We start from the raw sequence: 20770 nt of genomic DNA on the forward strand, positions 1-20770 counted from the left end.
ATACAAGGTGTTGTGTAAACTGGAGCAGACCACTGGACCGGCAGACAGAAGGACAAGACGCCCAGACCACCCTTTCAAACTCTAGTTTTTTGGCAGGCCAAACGACCCTGTGACCTCCGCGTTCCAACCCAGCACTCAAAACCCCGCCCCACAAGCAAACCCAAACCACCAGTGACCTTCTGTCCCACTGTCAAAAGCCCTCAGTAACACTATAGCTTTACAAACAATACAGACACAACAGTTTCAAAGAAGGGAAACGTTTGCATTACTGTATACATGTGTTCCCTTACAGGAGGACTGGTTACACATTTGGCCAGATCAGATCGTCTAAAATTAACAGTGGTGTTTTTTTATGATCGATAAACCAACAACAAATAGAAAACAGTTCATAATCACACTACTGAGACATTATTTAGGAGTCAGGACATACATAGATAGCTTTAGGTGATTCATCTTGATGCGGCCCCATGACAGAGATTCATGGCAGCCGCCTTACATCTGCAGGCTTTAAAATCTCCACATTAGATTGGAATGTATATATATATATATATATATATATATGCAACCATCAGTAAAGATATACTATTTTTAGCTTATTCAGGATTTCATCACTCGTGTTTTCTCCCTAAAGGAACGTGCAGTGGTCTTTTCCAGTTTTTCACACATAAAAAAAAAAAAGCAACAGCAAAAAACTAAACATTGCAAACTAAACCTAAAGACTGTCCGCTTGTCAGAAACAGTGATAGTTTCCATTTCATACTTTTGCGACAGGTGATATTTTTGACCTAGGGGAAAGGCTTCAGGGGTGACATGCTACTTTAATATGTGTCGGGGTGGTCTCAAATGCATGACGTCTCGTCGGGCAACATTCGGAACATGCATCAGCTTTACGAACGAGAAAGATGGTGAACATTTCAGGCCACATAGGTCTGGTTACACAGGTACGCCCTTAGACCAGAATTGTGCTGCTCATATGAGTATACTGATAGAACTCAGCTCTGCTTCCTTGTGTATAGTGGAGGGTGGGGTGCATTTGGGGTAGTGTCATGAGCAAAAAAACCATCTATTTTTTTATTTTATTTAGAAAAAGTTATATACACATTGATAACAATGTTAAATTCATAATGTACAAGAGTAGTAAAAGTTTACAGTCAGAAAAGGTAATTGTATTTGCCCTCCCTATTTTGGCTAAAAAAAAGAAAAGAAAAAAAAAGAAAAAAATAGAAATCAACATCTCTAAAATGTAATACCTTTTTCTTTTCTTTGAAACAATACAATAATACATACAAATGGTTTGTTCTCACCCTGCACTGTGTTGCTAGCATGCTCCGGTCAACCACTTCTTAGGTCAACAGAGAGTTCAACTAAAACAATCCTAAACTTCCCACTGTCAAGTGCTTTCATTTTCTGGGGGGCGATATTCCGACGATATTTACAGTTTTTGGAGCTCGTCAATCTGTTGTAAAAAACAAAACAAAAAACAGAATGCATTTCAAATGGAACTAATGTTCTCCCACATGTGATGCAATCACTAGATGTTAACTGGACTTCATCACGTGTGTTTTTTTGGGCATTGCTGCTGATAAGCAAAACTCAATTTGTGTCAAATTAACAAGGTGGTATAGATGGTTTGTTTTTCATGCACATAGCAAGCCAGAGCTTAGCAGAGTCAAGACCCAAGGTCAAAAAGTGTGGGGGTGGGGTGAGGGTGCAGGGTAAAAACACGAACATCATTCATTTAATTTAATCCCAAATTACAGTATTATCCAGCCAAGCAGTTAGAATGTTTGCTTTTCTCTGCAGCTAATAAAGAAAACCCATCTCCTGTCTATTAAATGCAACAAAAAAATATATATATATCAAAACTCCCATGTAATTGGATTTGAATAAGAAATGTTGGGAGTTGGGTAATCCTCTTTAGTGATTGGTGGAGACACATGCCAGTCAGTGATGGCTCTGCTGGGAGGGGCGGAAGTGGACTGGGTGGGAGGGGTCAGGAGGGCTGTCAGTCTGAGCAAGGCACTATGGGTCATTGGGTCAGGGGCCCTGTTTGCTTTGCCGCTTCTGACCTGCAACACTCCCATCCAACCACTAGAGAGCAGTCCAAACCAAATCACAGAGTGAGAAGAAGTAGTCCTGATCTGGGTCATCTTGAAAGGGGGTGGGGTCCAATTCATCAGAGTTTGGGTGTTTGTAGTTGAAAACATGCCACAGGGCCGATATCTCCATGAACTTTTGCTAGGTTGCTGAGAACTTGCGCTTCGGTCATATGAGTAGATAAAAAGGTAGGTAGGTAGTTCTTCTTCCTCCACATCTTCTTTCTCCTCCAACCACAAAGCATCAGGCCGCCTCCCTGAGACGAAAGTTACAATCTAGATTTCATTTCCGTTTCATAGTTCTTATGGCACACAGGATTGTCCCAGCCCAGCTCTCCTCGACAGAGGGTCCTCCCCTTGAAAAACCTTTGACCAGCCCAGACATGTCCAGGTCCTCATCGGCCATTACGGACCCAATCCATGGCATTGATATAAAATAAAGGTTATCTCTTAATATTCACAGTAGAAAAAATTTACATACAAACACAAAATCAGAAAACATCAGAACAGAGAGACGAACCGACAAAACAAACAGAGTACGACTGGAGGAAACATGGAAAGGCTTTGATATTTTTTTTAACGGAGGAGACCGGTAGGAATAGGGCATCCTGTATCGAGGGCTATCAGCTGAGGGTTGCTGCGAGAGATGAGATTCTAGATACAAAAATCTAGATGCCTCATTGGCTGCTGCAGTTCATTGGAGCGACCTGTATCGCAACGCGAGGGCGGTAGTGCGGCAGAAGTGCGTAATGCACGTTGCCACTGGCCATAGTGGCCAATCACAGCGCGTCTTTTCCGGGACTATCAACTCAATTCAAAGGAGCTTTATTGGCATGAGAAAACAAACGTTTATTGCCTCTGATTGGCATAACGAACGTCCCCTTCTGCGATGCACACGGAAACTTGGCAAGCTTCCGCGTGCATCGCAGAAGCTTGCCCTCCCTGTGAGATACAGACACCCCACAGCCGAAGGAGGCGTCTACCTTTCTATGTCTATGGATGAGATAATATGGGTCTTGAGATGTGATTTTAAAACATGAATGTACAGGACAGCTACTAACTAAGTTGCCCTCTGCCATATGTGGGTGATCACATGTATTGAATTAATCTGAATCATGCTTAAGGTCACCTCCTCCTCGACAAAATTCCCCAGCAGAAGCACTATGACGACATACAATCCATAATGGTCATGGTAAGGACCAGTTTAAGGGTCAGGCAAGGGACAAAAGATTGACAAGACTAAGTAGCACTACACTACCTTTTTTCCAGCTGAAGTCTCTGTAGTACTCCAAAAGCACAGACCTACCCCTCGTCTTAATGCAACCGACCTGCCCAATTTATTACCCAACTATTGAATAAGTGCTAATGGTAAAAACCTAAGCAGACAGGGGTACACCAGCATGAGAGATTGTGCTTAAAATACTGTTGTTTTTTGTTTTGTACTGATTAGTTTGTATACAAGCAAGTTGCATCATTGGATCAAAACTAAATGTTCACGGCTGTGCTCCAATTCTAAAGGTGCATGCTTCTATACTGCAGTGCTGTTGGCCAGGGTCCCTGCTCTAACGTAGAAGACATTCCACACTGGGACACAGGGAGAATAGACAGGAGTAGAAGATCAAGACAATAAGAGTGGGGTAAATTTGTATATCAGAGCAAAGGACTTTAGTGTTTTTGGTGGTGCACTGACCATATTCACATGGTGGCCATTTTGCGCCTACATCATTCTTGGGGGATCGGAAAGCCCGCCCGACAGGGTAGTCAATTTTGATAAAGCGTCATGTGATATTTGAAATTATGGGATATTGGTTGATTGATGGGGATGACTTAGGCTCTTTAGACCAATTCCTCCATATGCACTGAGGTAGACTCTGGCCAAACACAAAGACAAAGACAACTATACGTACTAACTAGCACTCCTTCCACTTGTCAATAGCTACTCAGCCTGTACAATAATAAAACTAGGTTTTCAACATCAGTCCACCCCTGAACACCATGACAATGTTTGACTAAAAAGCTAACTGCGTTCTTATACAATGACAAATGTATCTTAATCTTAATAAAATAAATAAGATATCTGGTCATTTCAAAGATATGGATCTGTTGCATGTGTGTACACCACCACGAGATAGGAAACATAGATCAAAGGTCAAGACACGATTTCTGCTATATTTCTGTAGTCGAGGTCCTGTACACACAGTTGAGGGGCATCATTTTTTTCCTAATTTCTTTTTAGGTTTTCATATACTATGCCACAGATTATTTACAAAGTACAAAACAAAAACAAGATTGTAGCTCTTCTGAATGATCAGCTAAAATCTAAGTCTTATATCATTATATCAACTTTAGGCACGTCTGAGTGTCAACATGGTGTTTAACAACACAAGACGATGGCCAATCCACAGTGTCATCACTAAAGCACCAAGTGAACTCGGCAATCTAATCTATCGCTGACCTAAATGAGGTGCGCTGCCCTACAGGCTACTCTCATTTTTAGAAAAGAGTATAGTTCCTTAAAACAAAACATGGGTTTCACAATATGTATTAAATTACCACTTCTTTCCGTCTTTCATCCAACTACATAATATGGAGAGCACATAGGCCTCTGTGTGTGTGTGTGTGTGTGTGTGTGTGTGTGTGTGTGTGTGTGTGTGTGTGTGGCACTAGCCAATATCAAGCCTGGATGTGGCTCTGTGTTTGCGAAGGCACTGGTAAAAGATGGAGACAGCTTCTCCACTCTGACTCCAATTCAGTGGGTTACATGTTGCTGACAGTAAGCCACCAACACTTTGGCTATACTAGAAGTGCTCAATGCTGATTGGCTAGATTCAGGGAACTGTAGGTTGTCTCCCAACAGTCTCATCGTGTGTCTGTACAGACAACAGATGCTAGCTGAGATGAGAGAGAGAGAGAGAGAGAGAGAGAGAGGATGTTGCTAGAAATATGTAGTGGTCCTGGATGATGTGTTGTAAAACTGCCTTTGAGCTGCTGACTAATAATGCTGCCTAGAATGCAGTGACAGCCAATGAATGATCTGTCTTTATGCAAAACATTTGGGGCAAGTAATGAAATGGTGAATATTTGTTACTTGTAACTTTGAGGGCAAAGGTAATGGTGTCATTCATTCCTATACACTGGTAAAAAACAAATAGATTCTGATTTATGGAAAATTATGAATTCCTGCTTTTAAGGGTGTGGTGAGGGCACAGTCTGAGGAATGAGAGGAAACACGGGTGCCAACTACATCCTGGAAGTGAAACACTGTGTTCTAGCTGCGATAGTACATGTGATAGGAGGGAGAAGAATAGAATTAAAAATCTCTCTCTCTCACAAACACACAGCTCCTCTCTAGACTACGTGGTGTGGAAATTTTCCGGATCATTCTCCAGCCCTCGACCACAGAATGTGGAAAATTCCACCAACTTGATTGTGAGCAGTGGACTTGACAGCCAATGGGAATCCCTTCGGCAATATGCGGGTGGGTGTTGAAGGGTCAGGGCAGGAGCTTGTGGAGGTCTGGTAAACGTAATTGAATGAGAACAGTGGCGTTCAATGGCCATAATGTGTGAAGTTCATCTCCCTTTGCTTTGTGTACTATATTCAATCTCAGGGCAGCTAAGAAAAAAATACTACTACTGTCCCTATTATCCACCAAGGGGACTCGCCATACATCAGCTGAAAGGAGCTCATTTGAACCAGGATGGGAAATTGACTATTTTGCGAACCAATTATCACCACCCACTGTCAGTATCTTACTGGTAATATAAGTCACGGCATCGTTGCAGGTTGGTTAACCACTTAACCCCTAAATTGTGAGCTGGTAGATTTCTATTTGACAAACGACGTGCCCACAATTAGGATGTCAGGGTTAAAATGGATAAATATCTGCCCAAAAGTGGCTGGTACAGTAGGGTAGCTAAACTTCAAGGTGGTCGCTCACGTTCAAAATGATCCTAGATTTGGCTTTATTTTCCCATCCTGCTCTAACCCGAGCAGCAACTACAACACTGACAACTAAGCACCACTGTTCAACCAAAACAACAAAGTACAATCAGACAAGCTCTTCACAGACTCTCTAACCTCACTGGTACTAAACGGACCCATACGACAGATAAACCACTCGATCACATGCATGTCATAGAGACACAGCAGAGACAAACATACACCAGGTGCACTTCAAACCTAGAAAGACCTCATTCCCCTTTATAAAGCTTTCTCTCTTTTTTTTTTGGTTAGTGTGTGTATTTGTGTGTTTGCTGCAAAGAGGCCTCCCGTTGACTCCCGCTGATGACAGCTTATCAAGGGGAGAAGGATTTAAGAAGGCCTATTCCTGGGGTGTTTTCCCTTAGCCCATCCAGTTGGACAGAGTACTAGAAGGACTGCCTAAGACACACAGAGAGCACTGGCGGTAGATTAGTGTGATTTGTGGGGCTAGAAATAATAAAATAAAATAATAAAACCCTAAAGAATAAAACTGATAAAAAACAACATCTTACCAGCAAAGCATCTGATGAAAAAATATTACAAATATGAACTATGTACAAAAACATCAATATTTCATATATTATATATAAAATATTGATACATAAATACCAATATTCCATATATACTATATATATTATATATATATATTTCTACACCCACTAAAATATATCAAAGCAGCAGCTATTGGTCAGTCTGAGGAACTCTTTTGTCCAATTCTTAACTGTTAAATATCCTTCAGCCGTATTGTGAGGACACAGAAATAAAAATAGAGAGAAAATAAAAATAAAAGCAAATAAATTAAAACTATTTCACAAAAAAAATATGAATCTGTGTGTAGTTTGGAATTCTGCAGAACTGAAAAAAAATAAACACAAAAATAAACTAAACACAAAACACGAAAACAAAAACAAGAAAATATCCTCTTTGTTCTAGGATCGAGTCTTTGTGAGTCACCCCGCCGTTCCAAACAGTTCCAGATTGATTAAAGTCATTGTTCAAAGGAAATAAGTACAAGCATGGATAGACACTTCTCTTTGTTTATAGGCCACGTATAAAAAGGCCACTATTTTTGAGTAAAAGATATCACTTTGAAAAAAAAAAGAAGAAAAAAAAAAGAAAAGAAAAAAGATCAGTATCTTTAACAGGAGGCGAGGAGAGATTGAGCATAAGCAGCCATCTGGTTGTCTAAGGTTTGTCGTGTTCAGATTTTTTTTTTCTTTTTCTTTTTTCTTTGTTTCCATTGCAATCAGTCCTGGAAACTTGGCAATAGTGAAAAAACAACAAAACAATAGATAATATGATAAGTCCAAGGTGATGTTAAAAAAAGTGTTAACATACACTGTGTTTTGCATCCCTCTCACTCGCCTGTGCTTGGCTTTGAGGAAGTAAATAAAAAGTCCTGAGATCGGTTTCTGTGTTGAAGGGCTTCTGCAAGAATGATAGAATGAAATGAATTAGAAAATGAGTGAAGGACCGAGGATCATAAAAGGAAAAAATGGACTAGAAGGGAATGAAGGTGGAGGTGGAGTAGGGGGTGAGGAAACAGGCGTTTTAAACAAGTTCATTTAAGGAAACAGGAAATGTTAGGAAGGGCTAGATCTGGGCAACGATAAGATTCGGCCATTTTTCTTGCCACCGTTCATGTGTGTGTAGGGGACATGCTCCTCATAGTTCCCCCTGAGGGCCACCGAGGGCCCGTTGTCCCTGCTATGGTCCTCCCTCTGGGAATATGACGAGGGGTCCAGGGGGATGCTCTCCATGTTGTCCAGGTCCAGGTCAAAGTCCTCCGTCTCGGGGACCTTGTTCTCCTCGCTGTAGAAGAAGGAGCACTCCTGGAAGGATGGGTGTAGGTCCTCCCGCAGCATCTCGATTATCTCGTGGAACATCGGCCGCATCTTGGGGTTGTAGTGCCAGCACATCGACATCAGGCTGTGCCTGGGTGGGTTCAAGTGGAATTTGTCATGTGAAGAGAGAGAGAGAGAGAGCAAGAGAGAGAGAGAGCAAGAGAGAGAGAGAGGGAGAGAGAGAGAGAGAGAGAGAGAGAGAGAGAGAGAGAGAGAGAGAGAGAGAGAGAGAGAGAGAGAGAGAGAGAAAGAGAGAGAGAGAAAGAGAGAGACTCGGGATGAGACAAAGAACAGAGGGCATTATAAAGACTAAATATAGCTATAAAAAAGGTGCTCTACTCTGCCCATAAAGAAATCTGACTTGCATCAACATAATAGATTTTCCCTTCAATTAAGCCCATAATGTCTCTTCTACACATCACCTTTAAAGTCAACATACAAAGGAGTTAATGCACTGTATATGAGATAGTGGTGCCATCGTTTACTCACATCCTCTCAACGCAGCTGTCTGGCCGGTCCAGGAAGCCTCCGTCCATGACAAATTTGAGGACTTGCTCATTGGACAAACCCTGGTAGGGCTGCTCTGCTAGCGTGCTGATCTCCCAGAGAACCACGCCAAACGACCTGGACATGAGCGTGCAGACACGTCAGAATCCCAACGGACAGAACACGTCGCAGGGGTGCGACGGGTTAATCGAAATAATAGATTTAAATCGGTTATGATAAAATAATCTAGTTTTCAAAAACGTAAAAAAAACAAACATTCTCCAACACTTGTGAGCGCCATTGTACAACAAAGTATACAACAGAGCAACAGAGAGTTAAACAGAATAATGTATTTTAGTTGATTATAAAAAAAAGAAAACTTCTCAATTGTTCAATTAATCAAAGAAGTAATCAAAAGAATAATCGCAAAAATAATAATAATCGATAGTTGTAGCCCTCATTTCCAGTTGGGTCTGCAACTGCATCCTATACACTTGACTACATTAACCCATTTTTGGCAGGAACCCCTTTTGGTGTTATGATATAGCTATTGAAAAATAGCAGATCTACAAGCTCATAGCGCGCCACCGAGTGGCGCGCTACGAGCTTGTAGGTCTGCTGTTTTTGAAAAATCCAAGAACGACTGACATAGAAACATAGCTTTTTCAGACATTTTTAGAATCTGATCGCAGGTCAGAATGGATTCATGCGTGTTGGGTGTAGCTGTTGAAGCGACAGACCGCTCCAGTGACATACCAGCAGTCAGAGTGAGCCGTGAACACTCCATCTTTCAGAGACTCCGGGGCCATCCACCTGACCGGCAGCAAACCCTTCCCTCCCTTGCGGTAGTAGTCTGTCTCATAGATGTCTCGCGTCATACCAAAGTCTACGGGACAGAAATGCAAGGTTATGATGATAAGTCTGCACTATTTTGAAATTCCTGTGATACGTACAGTATGAACACAGCTTTTTGCGCATAAACAATTTGTCTGCTAAAAATATTTGGCTCAAACCTGCTACGAGAGAACCTGAGTGGAATATTATGAGAGTGACGACACTAGCGTTGACTCCCATTGCAACAATGGCATGCGGAAGTGCTCATTCTATCTCAATGGGTTTAGTTACAATGTTTAGAACTATAGCCCATAGGCACCTGCTTTGCGGCGAGATCAAAGTGTGTCGCGTCGGGAGAGAACCACAGCACCTCCGTTTTTTATTATACAGTATATATTTTTAAGATACTTTGTCTTTGAAAGTAAAATCACAACAGAAAAACAAAAACGAAAATTAAAACGAAACAAAAAAACAACAGCACCTCCAATCTTGACGGTGAAGTCCTCTGCCACCATGCAGTTCCTGGCTGCCAGGTCTCTGTGGACAAACTTCTTGGCGTTGAGGTATGCCATACCGTCTGCAATCTCTGCTGCCATCTGGATCATCAACTTCAGCGTCGGGGGAGGACGACCAGTTGGATTGTGCTGGGACACACACATTCACAGTTTGTTACGCATGGGAATCTCCTACAGTACATAAGGCATGAGCATTCTTTGGATGGAACATTTACCCCCATTGAGGCCATAGTCACTTGGTAAGGTAACTACAGAAGAATTTGGGTTAAGAACACAATCTTTAGGCAGAGCACATAACTGCACAACTGAAATGGTCAATAGGGAAAAAGCCCCGTCTGTGCCAAATATATTAAATATATTTTTCATGCTGTCCAAGTCCTCATAGGAACCCTGAATATATGTACCTCAGAGTCTGGTCTGAGACATCGCAGGTAGCTCTTCAAGTCTCCATGGGTCATGAGTTCCATCACAACCAGTGTGGGCTGGCCTTTAGACACAACACCGAGAAGACGCACCTGCACAAACAAACAAGATCATAACCGAGGAAGTTACACTGTTACACTAAATTTGGAATACAGTGGTTTGTGAGATTAGAACATAAAGAACTCTTAAAGTTTTTGAGACTGGTGAGTTATCTATAATCTACTGTATGGTTCATCAACTGTGACTGGTAAAGGTTAACCAGTAAGCATTTGGGATTAAACATGAACAGATTCATGAATGAGGGCTCATCATACCACGTGATGACAGCTGAACGCTTTCATGACGGAGGCTTCGTTGAGGAACTCTATCCTTTCTCTGAGGCTGGCAGATTCATTGACCGTTTTGACGGCCACGCGTGTGTCCGGTTCGCCCTTCACGATGTCCTTGGCGATGCCCTCGTAGACCATACCGAAGGAGCCTTGACCCAGCTCTCTGAGGACGTTGATCTTCTCTCTGCCCACCTCCCATTCATCTGGTACATAGACTACACACACACACACACACACACACACACACACACACACACACACACACACACACACACACACGTTGTATTAATATGCTTGTGTGGACATCAACAGTTTAGGACGGCAATAGGCTCTGCAGTCTGCACATACGCCATTTTGGAAATAACTCTTCCGACTTCCTTCACCAATTGTTACCGATGATACTAATTAAGGTTCCGTTCCATTCTGGTCAAACAGAATCAGGGTGCTGCTATTGTGCATGTTGGCTCACTCATTGAAAACACTCTGCTACGCTACACCAGTGGGTCTCAAAGTGTCCTTGAGTGGGTTCCAAAACTGTTATTTTCTCCATCCAATGCCTTTTGTTCACCTACTAAAATGGTATGCATGCGGTGGGATTATATTTTATAATTCTATCAGTTTTACTGCTGTACTTTATTCACTGTGGCATAGGATAAGTGTATTACTTAGCATCATTACTGTACTTTATTCACTGTGGCATAGGATAAGGTTATTACTTACCATCATTACTGTACTTTATTCACTGTGGCATAGGATAAGGTTATTACTTACCATCATTACTGTACTTTATTCACTGTGGCATAGGATAAGGTTATTACTTACCATCATTACTGTACTTTATTCACTGTGGCATAGGATAAGTGTATTACTTACCATCATTACTGTACTTTATTCACTGTGGCATAGGATAAGGTTATTACTTACCATCATTACTGTACTTTATTCACTGTGGCATAGGATAAGTGTATTACTTACCATCATTACTGTACTTTATTCACTGTGGCATAGGATAAGTGTATTACTTACCATCATTACTGTACTTTATTCACTGTGGCATAGGATAAGTGTATTACTTACCATCATTACTGTACTTTATTCACTGTGGCATAGGATAAGGTTATTACTTACCATCATTGGCACTCAGGTACTCTGGGTTGGAAGAGGCTATAAGAGGTCCAGTAGGGCCCTCTGTTTGCCTACAGAAGAAAGTTGTGGAAATTATCATCACACAGTATTAATTAATTTGAAACTTCACCAGGCTGCACATTAGAGACCAGGGGGAGGCGGATTTAGCCACGTTTGCCGTGGGTGAACCGCAGTTTAGGGTGGATTTGGGTCAATTCAATATATTATAAATTAATATTGGTTAAACCGCGGGTGAAATAATGCAGGAAATAAATTAATGTCATCTATCTACTGCAAATGCTTATTATAGCTTTTAAAACGCACAAAATCTCGGCGTGCGTTAGTAGTATTTTAATTACATAATTTTCCGTGATCTGGCACAAATTAGCCCTATGAAGTTGGGTCCTGTTGCACAACAACAACAACAACACAGTGGTCTCCTACAGACAGCTACGCTAAAGTTGCTAACAGGCAGCTAGTGAGTCTGAGAGAAACTTCAAACTAAGTCAAACAGAAGGGAGGAATATCCGTTTGGCGTGGGACTGTGATTCAGTTCTTTACCCTGCCGATAACCGCTGGACATGCTGTATGAAAATACCTTGCAATGTGAGAACGTGCAGGACGGCGTGTTACCATGGAAATGGATAAATACAACCACTACGTAACATTGGTGAACTGTCGAGAGAGTGGTGAGGGACATTGTTTGTACAAGTAGTATAAATAGCCGATCTACAAGTCGCTGCGACGCGTTGTGAGCTTGTAGATTGGCTATACTATATACACTGGGCGCTTCCTTGCACAGCGGATTGCGGGTGGTGCAGATTAATACATTTGATTAATTCATTAATTGCAGTCTTAATAAATATGTACACGCGGATTCGGGTGACAAAAAAGCTCATCCGCTGATCTCTAATGCACGTGTTAATGGGTCCATTTGGTTACATTTATACATTCTTAAGAGTTAAATGAACACAGGGTTTTTTTTACTGTGAATGCAAGCATGTACATGACATCAGGTCTTACTTCTTCTTAAAGACCATGAAGACTGAAGCTCCCACAATGAGCAGCAAGATGATGCAGATGACTGGACCAATCACAATCTTCAACACACTGGTGTCTTCTGCAACACACACACACACACACACACACACACACACACACACACGCACAGAGCAGCCATTGATCAGTCTGGCTCTTATGATAGTGGCTGGTTGACTAGGCCTGATGAATGCGATTGGGGGGAGAAAGGAATAGGCCAAAGATTATCAATGGCTGTGAATTATGTAGCAACACCATAGCTGAAATCGGTACCAGTTAAATACACATCGTATAGGTCAACGGTTTTAACATAATCTGCAGAGATTTCTACAAGCCTCTTGAGCTTTTTCTTTTCTCCACACTCCACAGTGTACATTTCTTCTTTCTCTCTCCCTCTGCATTTAAAAATTGACAAAATTGCACTCGTCTTGATACATCTTGTATCAAGCCTGTACGGTTTGCTTATCAATACCAGTTAGATTAAGACAGTGGCCATGTTGTCTCTTGATCAAGTTTCCTCAGAAGCCATATGATGGTAGAGATAGATTGTTTAAAGACAGCCTTACTGTTGGGCATAAAGAAGTAGGTGAAGTCCGTGAAGGAGCCATTTCCTGCCAGTGAGGTGGCCCGGATCCTCAGGCTGTAGTTCCCAGGATGCACCAGTCGAAGCTTGGTGCCGCCAGACTTGATGTAGGATGGTCTCGACACACAGTTTGAGTGAAACTGGAGGGGATCACATTTTTAAAATACACCATAATTTAGCATTGACTTTACAGAGGTTTTAGCATAATTTATTTTAAGTCATTATTCCTTTTATTCCTCTTTTCTGTGGAGTGCATTGGGTTGCACCTGTTGTATGAAATGTAGTATATATAATAAATAAGGTTTAATTGATTGATTGTATGTACATGAACTGCACAGGTCTTGGACTCAAAGAAAGGGATCCTGTTTCTCTGGAATCTTCTTTTTTAGCGGTTTACGCACAACCTAATTTATCAAATCTCGGGATATTGTCACAGACTACCTGTGCATTTGTGTTTACACGCACCCTCAAAGCTGGACATAGTGGGGGTCACCCACTGTATTTATTTCGGACACATTTCTTTTTACGTAAAATTTAAATCCATAGATTTGGCTGGCTCTAAAGTGCTTTAAACACACATTAAAGTCCAGTGTTCCCTAAAGATGCTCTAGAGTCTAAACAGTAAGTAATATCCTTAAAGTCCATAGACTTGGCTGGCAAACGGTTTACGTTTGCCAGCGTAAACCGTAATATCCTTTAAATCTCATATACTTGGCTGCCATGATGTTTTAAATATATACCTGTATATCACAGATCTCCAAGTCTAACACTTGTCGATCTGTGCTATGAACAGGGTTCCCACACAGTTTTACAATGAATTTGGAAAGGTTTTGCAAAACCTTTCCAGAATATTTAACCCAATTTCCAGGCCTCTTATCATTCAGCGCAATAATGAGTCTCTTAGTCCTACTGTATGTGCAATGCCCAAAAAGATGGCCAAAGGCAGTGTAGCAACAATAAAGCATCAAATATAGAATGCTATAATTCTATTCCAAATTCTGTGCCAAATGTTTTGCTACACCACCTATCCTAGGGCATAGGATCACGCTGCAGCACATTGTACGTTTGTAGATCTGTTCTTTTTGTCACATACTGGTACACATTAGGCTGCAATCACGCTGCCCGTTGGGCGAATAACGACTTACTTGTAAGACTTACTTGTATGTTACATATTTTGTTTAATGTTATATGTTTTGGAAACAGTTTTTTTTAACAAAATCACTAGCCAAAAAACAATGATAAATTGATACATTTATCAAATTACAAAAGCTTTCCAGGACTGGAAAATGTATTTTCTAATTTCAAAATATTTCCAGGAAACTTCATGACCATGGGAACCCTGTATATATATTTAAAACATTTGGGGGTCCGCGGTCAAATACAATAATCTGAGGTGTCCTTGACATGAAAAGGTTTGAGAAGCAGCTTTAGGGTGGATCTGTGAGTAAGTAAGCAGAGCAGTGTGGTTTCAGTGCAGTGCAGTTGGTCTAGGCTTTAGGGTGGATCTGTGAGTAAGTAAGCAGAGCAGTGTGGTTTCAGTGCAGTGCAGTTGGTCTAGGCTTTAGGGTGGATCTGTGAGTAAGTAAGCAGAGCAGTGTGGTTTCAGTGCAGTGCAGTTGCACTGGCGGTGTCATCCGAGACGCCAGGCCATCCTTGCCACTGCATCCTACTCTTCCTTCCTGGCTCTGTCGCTATGGTAACAGAGCTGCTGCTGGCTCCTAGGGTCAGGCGGTGCAGCAATGAATAGCAATGAGAAACGAGTGCTCACATTCACAGTGAGTAAACAACAACCGCACACGCGCACATGCACACAGCAGACAATACCAGTATAAACACTGGGAGCATATGTTACTAAACAAATATTCCCTTTGTGCTTCCATCTAAACAAGGGAACAGGACTTCTCTAAAAGTGCATACTCAGTTACATTTACTGTCCTCTGCACTTGCATCCTTTACCTCCATTCTGTGTGAGCATTCCTTGCTCTCTTTTAGTGGTACAACATTGTATCAAACAAATCAATTTAATCGATTTTAATAAAATATGGATTACTGTAGATTTTCTCCCCAAATTGCGACACGTTGTGAACTTGTAGATTGGCAATTTTTTGATCTTTCTGTAGGGTGATTAATCACACAAATCAAAAATGTATATATACTGTAAAAGCCCCCCCCCCCCCCACTGAGAAGCAGTGCGTCTGGCATACTGACCTCCGTTTCTCCAACCTTCCGGTAGAACAGCTCATAGAGGATGATGAGGCCATTGGGGGAGCGAGGCGCCTGCCACTTGATGATCACAGAGTTGGGCTCGTCTGGGAGCATCTCGTGAGTCACAGGCCCCGGGATATCGTCAGCCTTTTCTGTACGGCACAGGAGAGCACATAGATAGACCGTCATTAGGATGGGTGCAACAATTTATATATATATACAGTACAGTACACACGCACGCACGGGCGTCACTTCCCCTGCCCGTCAGTGACAGGAGGTGGCCACGTCACTGACGGGAGGAGGAAGCGACGCCCGGCCGTCGGGGGCCCCCTCAAACCAACTGCCTACTTTTACTATTGGGGGAAAAAAACAACAACTACAGATTACAGAATGGGCTGCAATGTACATAGCGCAAATAGCAGGGCACGTAATATTTACTATTGGTAAATAGAAATGACAAAAATCCTTTTGTCATTTGGATTTTCCCACCAACCCTATGCACATTTCGCCTGTGTATAATATATAATATAATATATATATTCTTTCTTAATATACATTTTGTTTCCCCACAAGTCCACAATGAATGTGATGCATTTCCAGTGTGACACAGTAGTCACACAAAAGAAGCAAAAACATAGTGCTGTGAGCTAATTGTTTGGTTAAGTCTCTCTCTAGGTGTGAGTCCTAAGTCTGTCTAAGGGTTTTATAAATATTCAACCAATGACAAGTATTAACAAGAGCCTGTAACTAAATAATAACCATCCATAGCAACACTGCTTCTTTCTTCCATTCTTGACAATTAGCCGTTTTAGACATAAGAGGTTTCCACCTGACAGCGTGCCCTACTGTACTGTACCTTCAGGCATGGTACGAGCACTGACGTAGGTGGCCATGCTGCAGCGGTTGATGTCAATAGGATCGTTGCAGGCCAGGATCTCGATCTTATAGCTGGTGAAGTGCTGCAAGTTGGAGATGACCGTGGACTCCTTGAGGAACACCTTCAGCTCCACCTAAACCCACAAAGACAAGGTGGTCCAAACAAAGCTACCGTTAGAAATGGATATTGAATCACGTAAACCCTATATACTTGTTTTGTGTACTAGTTGATCAGTGTTCCCAAGAGCTCTCTTCAGTTTTTGCCTTTTTGTCTTTACTGAAAATAGTCAATCATTAAGCTCACAATGCGACGCTTTGTGAACTTGTAGATCTCTTATATTCGCCTTCTGGGAGCCCCAGAATAGCGACACTAGTGTGTATGGTTAAAATATTTCATGATAATGGATCAAACTGTAATGGTCCACAGTCGTGCACTTTGCAGTGACATTTTGTTTCGAGAGAAGCTTTCAAAACTTTCCAGACCATAACTTGTAAGGTACAATAAGTTTAAAAAAAACGTTTAAAAACAAAAGATATTTCGTTAAGAAAATGCGAAATCTCTATATTCTGATAGTACTGAACACTCGTTCAGTCTCCGCATATCTCCGGCTTTTAAAATAAAAAAATGTCCAGGTGGCAAACCCGTTTCATCCAAGGAGAGAAAACCCATTTATGAACTTCAATTATAGTGTTCTGGGTCCAATTTTGTTTGCCAATTGTTATGTTTCGTCACTTCCAATTTCAAGTTATGCTGTATCTTGTAGAGTTCTCTCAGTTACTGGACAAACCATTTAAGGCTTACTTGAACATAGAAATATCACTTGCCAGCACCTTTAAATATACAGTGTATATATATTTTTTTCCCCATATTTTCATAGAATAAAGAAAGGGTGTGAAACCTTGGATCCCTCCTCCTCCTCCTCTTCTCCCGGTGTAGGGGTGGTGGAGGCGTCGGCCAGACTGGGAGGAATGGTCAGGAAGTTGGGCAGGGTCTGCGTGGCATTGGCCACACCCACTGAGCGCCGCCGCCGGGATGGTCTGCAGAGACAAGGAGAAATAAAACATCATCAGAACCATATACGGTAATAAGGATTTCCCAGGGTTTCTGTTGATTACATGTCTTATTATATTATATATCAATGCAGAAGTGGTGGAAAAAGTACTCAAATCTTTTTACTTAACCCGTTCTGACCTGAGATCAGATTCTAAAAATGTCTTCTACATCCTGACAGTTTTCTGAAAGAACTATGTTTCTGTCAGTCGTTCTTCGATTTTTCAAAAATAGCAGACCTACAAGCTCATGAGCTTGTAGGTCTGCTATTTTTCAATAGCTAAAGCATAGCATAATGCTAACACCAAAAGGGGTTCCCGCCCAAAATGGGTTAAAGTAAAAGTAAAGTACCCTTTTACCCAAGTATAATAATACATTTACTTGGGTAAAAGTACAAAGGTTGGCATTAAAATGTACTTAAAGTGCCAACAGTAGAAAGTAGTTTTCAAATGTATACAACTTTTTTGCCAATAGCAGATGTACAAGCTCACAATGTGTCGCAGCTATTTTCAAATGGCTGAAATATGTATATGTATATACCGGTAGGCATGAATTGGATAATGTATGTAAGTAACTAAATAAAGTTACTAACTAAAGTTTTTGTAATGGAGTAAAAGTAAAAGTACTGAAAATTGTTAAAAGAAATACCTCAAAATGAGTAAATGTACTTATTTACTTTACACCACTGCCATGCAGGATGTACCGTATAATAGTTTCGCTTCCATCGAATCTCTTTATAAAATAGTGTTTTGCGACAAAAAGTTAAGAAGTGCACAGACAGTATGGATTGAGCGCTGGACAGACGGAGGTGCCGTTACAAGGCTAAGAGAAAGCCAGTGGGAACCTTTGCTCACACTAACCTTTACAGCATGGGGCCATGTTGGATTACTCACATAATGTTGTCACTGCCTTTCAACTGCCCTAACATGCACTTCCCAACACTCACCACTGGGTGGTGTCAACCACCAACCACAAGTGGAATTCACTAGGTGCCAAGCGGTCATGAGCCTAAGCCCATCAGCATGGTAACTGACCAAATGACTTCACTTGACACAGCACACCTTTGTACAAGAGTAGGTCAAGTTATGAAGTGAATGCATCATCTTGGGTGGAGGCAGCTTACAACCTTACAGCTGGCATGGACAGTAGGGCTGGGCTATACTGTATATTGAGATTTTATCCATATCTTGATATGAGAATGAGACTAGATATCGTCTGGGATTTGGGATATCATAGCATAAGTGTTGTCTTTACCTGGTTTTAATCACGTATTTTATGCTTTGCAAAATAGCTCATTTACATGCTCAAAACGCATTGCATTGGGGAGAATTTTTATTTTGTCTGGGAGGGGCGTAGGGTGTTCAGCAGCACAGTCCTTTCATTATTTGCCTGCCCCTGAGACTTCTTTCTGTGATTGAACATTAAAAAAAAAACGATTTTGAAAAGAAAGCAAACAAGACATGTGAGCTTGACTGTAGATCGGCTATTTAGATTATTTTTATTCATAAAAAAAAAGATCTTATTCAAAATACATTATTGTCACAATATCGTGGTCACGAATATTGTTGACATAATATTTTGTCCATATCACCCAGTCCAGGGGAACAGTAAAGGTTCCTTTCCCACAACAACTACTGCCCTCTCTGAGCGATGACAAAACTGCTACAATAGAGCTTCTCAGTGTAGAATGCACTGGTTAACACACAGGCACCTCCCAGGTTGGTATGACAATAAAAGAGTGAGAAGATGTTGCTGTTGCAGCCAGGGGTGTGGAGCAGAACAAAATGGAGTGTAAAGTTGCAGAGAGAGCAGATAGGGGAGGATTTAACGCACGGCATCAAGGTAGAGAAACATCTAAAAAATATCTGTGTGAAGGAGCATAAAAGGGAAGCACAAACAACAAAAGTTCCTCGTTCAGTTTACCGCAATGTAGTGATCTGTCTTACACTAAAGAAGTGTGTGTGTGTGTGTGTGTGTGTGTGTGTGTGTGTGTGTGTGTGTGTGTGTGTGTGTGTGTGTGTGCAAGCCTAAATGGAGGGGCGGCAGTCTGCATGACTGCACCCCAGACTGGCATGGATGATAATGAGCACAGTAATCGCTCTCCTGGGAGAGAGGAGGATGTGTGTGTGTGTGTGTGTGTTCTACCACTCTCAGCCCCCCCACTAGACTGTCCAAGCACAAAAACAGCCCCCCCCCCTCCACCACACACACACACACACACACACACACACACACACACGGGTCGCAGAGTTGGCACGGCGCCCCTGCGGGACACGCACATCATGACGGCTGGGACAAACAAGAGGTGATCCAATCTGGCTGGATGGAAGAGAAGAGGGCTCCATGCAGCCCTGCTGATCAGAGGCAGAGCACAGTGTTCCTGTTCCTCTGTCACAAACAGCCACGGGGGCTTTACCCTGCACACCAGCCTGTTCACCCTGCGCTCATTAAGCGCGAGGAGACCTCACTGTGACCTCGGTTTGGCACCACATAATAAGGTAAGGTGTCGGCCGGGGCTGGGAAAGCACAACAGTGACTCTTGTTGTCGGGCAGAAACCTCCCATCTCTGTGCATGAGCTACTTCACGCAAAAGCATCAAAAGTATCAGACACACTGCTAGAAGGTCCTGGGTTCGATGCCCGCTGGGGACGCTGTGGGCCTGTTCTCCTATCTGGGGACGCTGTGGGCCTGTTCTCCTATCCTCATCAGTGCCCATACCCTAGGTGGGGTTGGCAAAAGGGCCTTTCTGTGTGGAGTTTGCATGTTCTCCCCATGTCCCCTAGGCCTAGGGCAGGTGCCCTCACAAATAACATGCAGTAATCCTGGTCTCTATACTGCCGTCCCCTGGCCAGCCGGGATGCCTGATGGAAGGGAAAGAACTGGTCATAACATCAGGTCATAAATGACCGGCTTGTCAGACACAGCCACCAGGATCAAATTAGCAGCTCTCCTCTGTGCAGGAGAGCTGTGTAGACTCTCCCAAGTCTGTACATGGGTGCACACATTGCCGGTTATGGACTAGTATAATCTTTATATAGATAATAGACTAACTGAAGGACATGCAACCCTGTTATTACTGTAATTCATCTATTGCCAAAGACGACTTTGGGCGACTTTTGTGTGTTTTACACTAGATGGCGCTCTCCGCTAACCTATGATTCACCATTTAAGTCTCATTGAAACCAGGAAATCACCTGATCGGAGTGATTGCTGTTATCCGCTCCATAGTTACTGCACTTTTAGAAACGCCTTTATCTCGGTTTCTGTGTCTGCCCTCTTCAGCATTGGTCAGCATGCTATTTTCAACTATTGAACAGATCGTCGTTTTGGCAATAGATATTCTGTGATAAAACTGAAAATCACTGGAATGGGGAGTTATTT

The 20770-nt window shown here is 42.1% G+C and overlaps 1 protein-coding gene across 1 annotated transcript in view; it reads right to left on the bottom strand.

The window, feature by feature from the left end:
• Window positions 1-1057: 1057 nt before the first annotated feature.
• Window positions 1058-20770, bottom strand: part of insrb (insulin receptor b) — a 112127-nt gene continuing 92414 nt past the window's right edge. Inside the window, exons 12-23 of the mRNA XM_080771253.1 lie at window positions 17238-17376; window positions 16319-16472; window positions 15466-15614; window positions 13241-13397; window positions 12660-12756; window positions 11640-11707; window positions 10497-10726; window positions 10164-10274; window positions 9726-9888; window positions 9167-9296; window positions 8414-8548; window positions 1058-8015 (exon numbers count right to left, since the gene is read on the bottom strand). Coding sequence (XP_080627379.1) covers window positions 7664-8015; window positions 8414-8548; window positions 9167-9296; window positions 9726-9888; window positions 10164-10274; window positions 10497-10726; window positions 11640-11707; window positions 12660-12756; window positions 13241-13397; window positions 15466-15614; window positions 16319-16472; window positions 17238-17376 — 1885 coding nt within the window. The 3' untranslated portion in view covers window positions 1058-7663. The remainder of the gene's footprint in view (window positions 8016-8413; window positions 8549-9166; window positions 9297-9725; window positions 9889-10163; window positions 10275-10496; window positions 10727-11639; window positions 11708-12659; window positions 12757-13240; window positions 13398-15465; window positions 15615-16318; window positions 16473-17237; window positions 17377-20770) is intronic.

This window comes from Protomyctophum bolini, assembly GCF_963924005.1.
Source record: "Protomyctophum bolini genome assembly, chromosome: 8".
In the NCBI taxonomy this organism is placed as follows: domain Eukaryota; kingdom Metazoa; phylum Chordata; class Actinopteri; order Myctophiformes; family Myctophidae; genus Protomyctophum; species Protomyctophum bolini.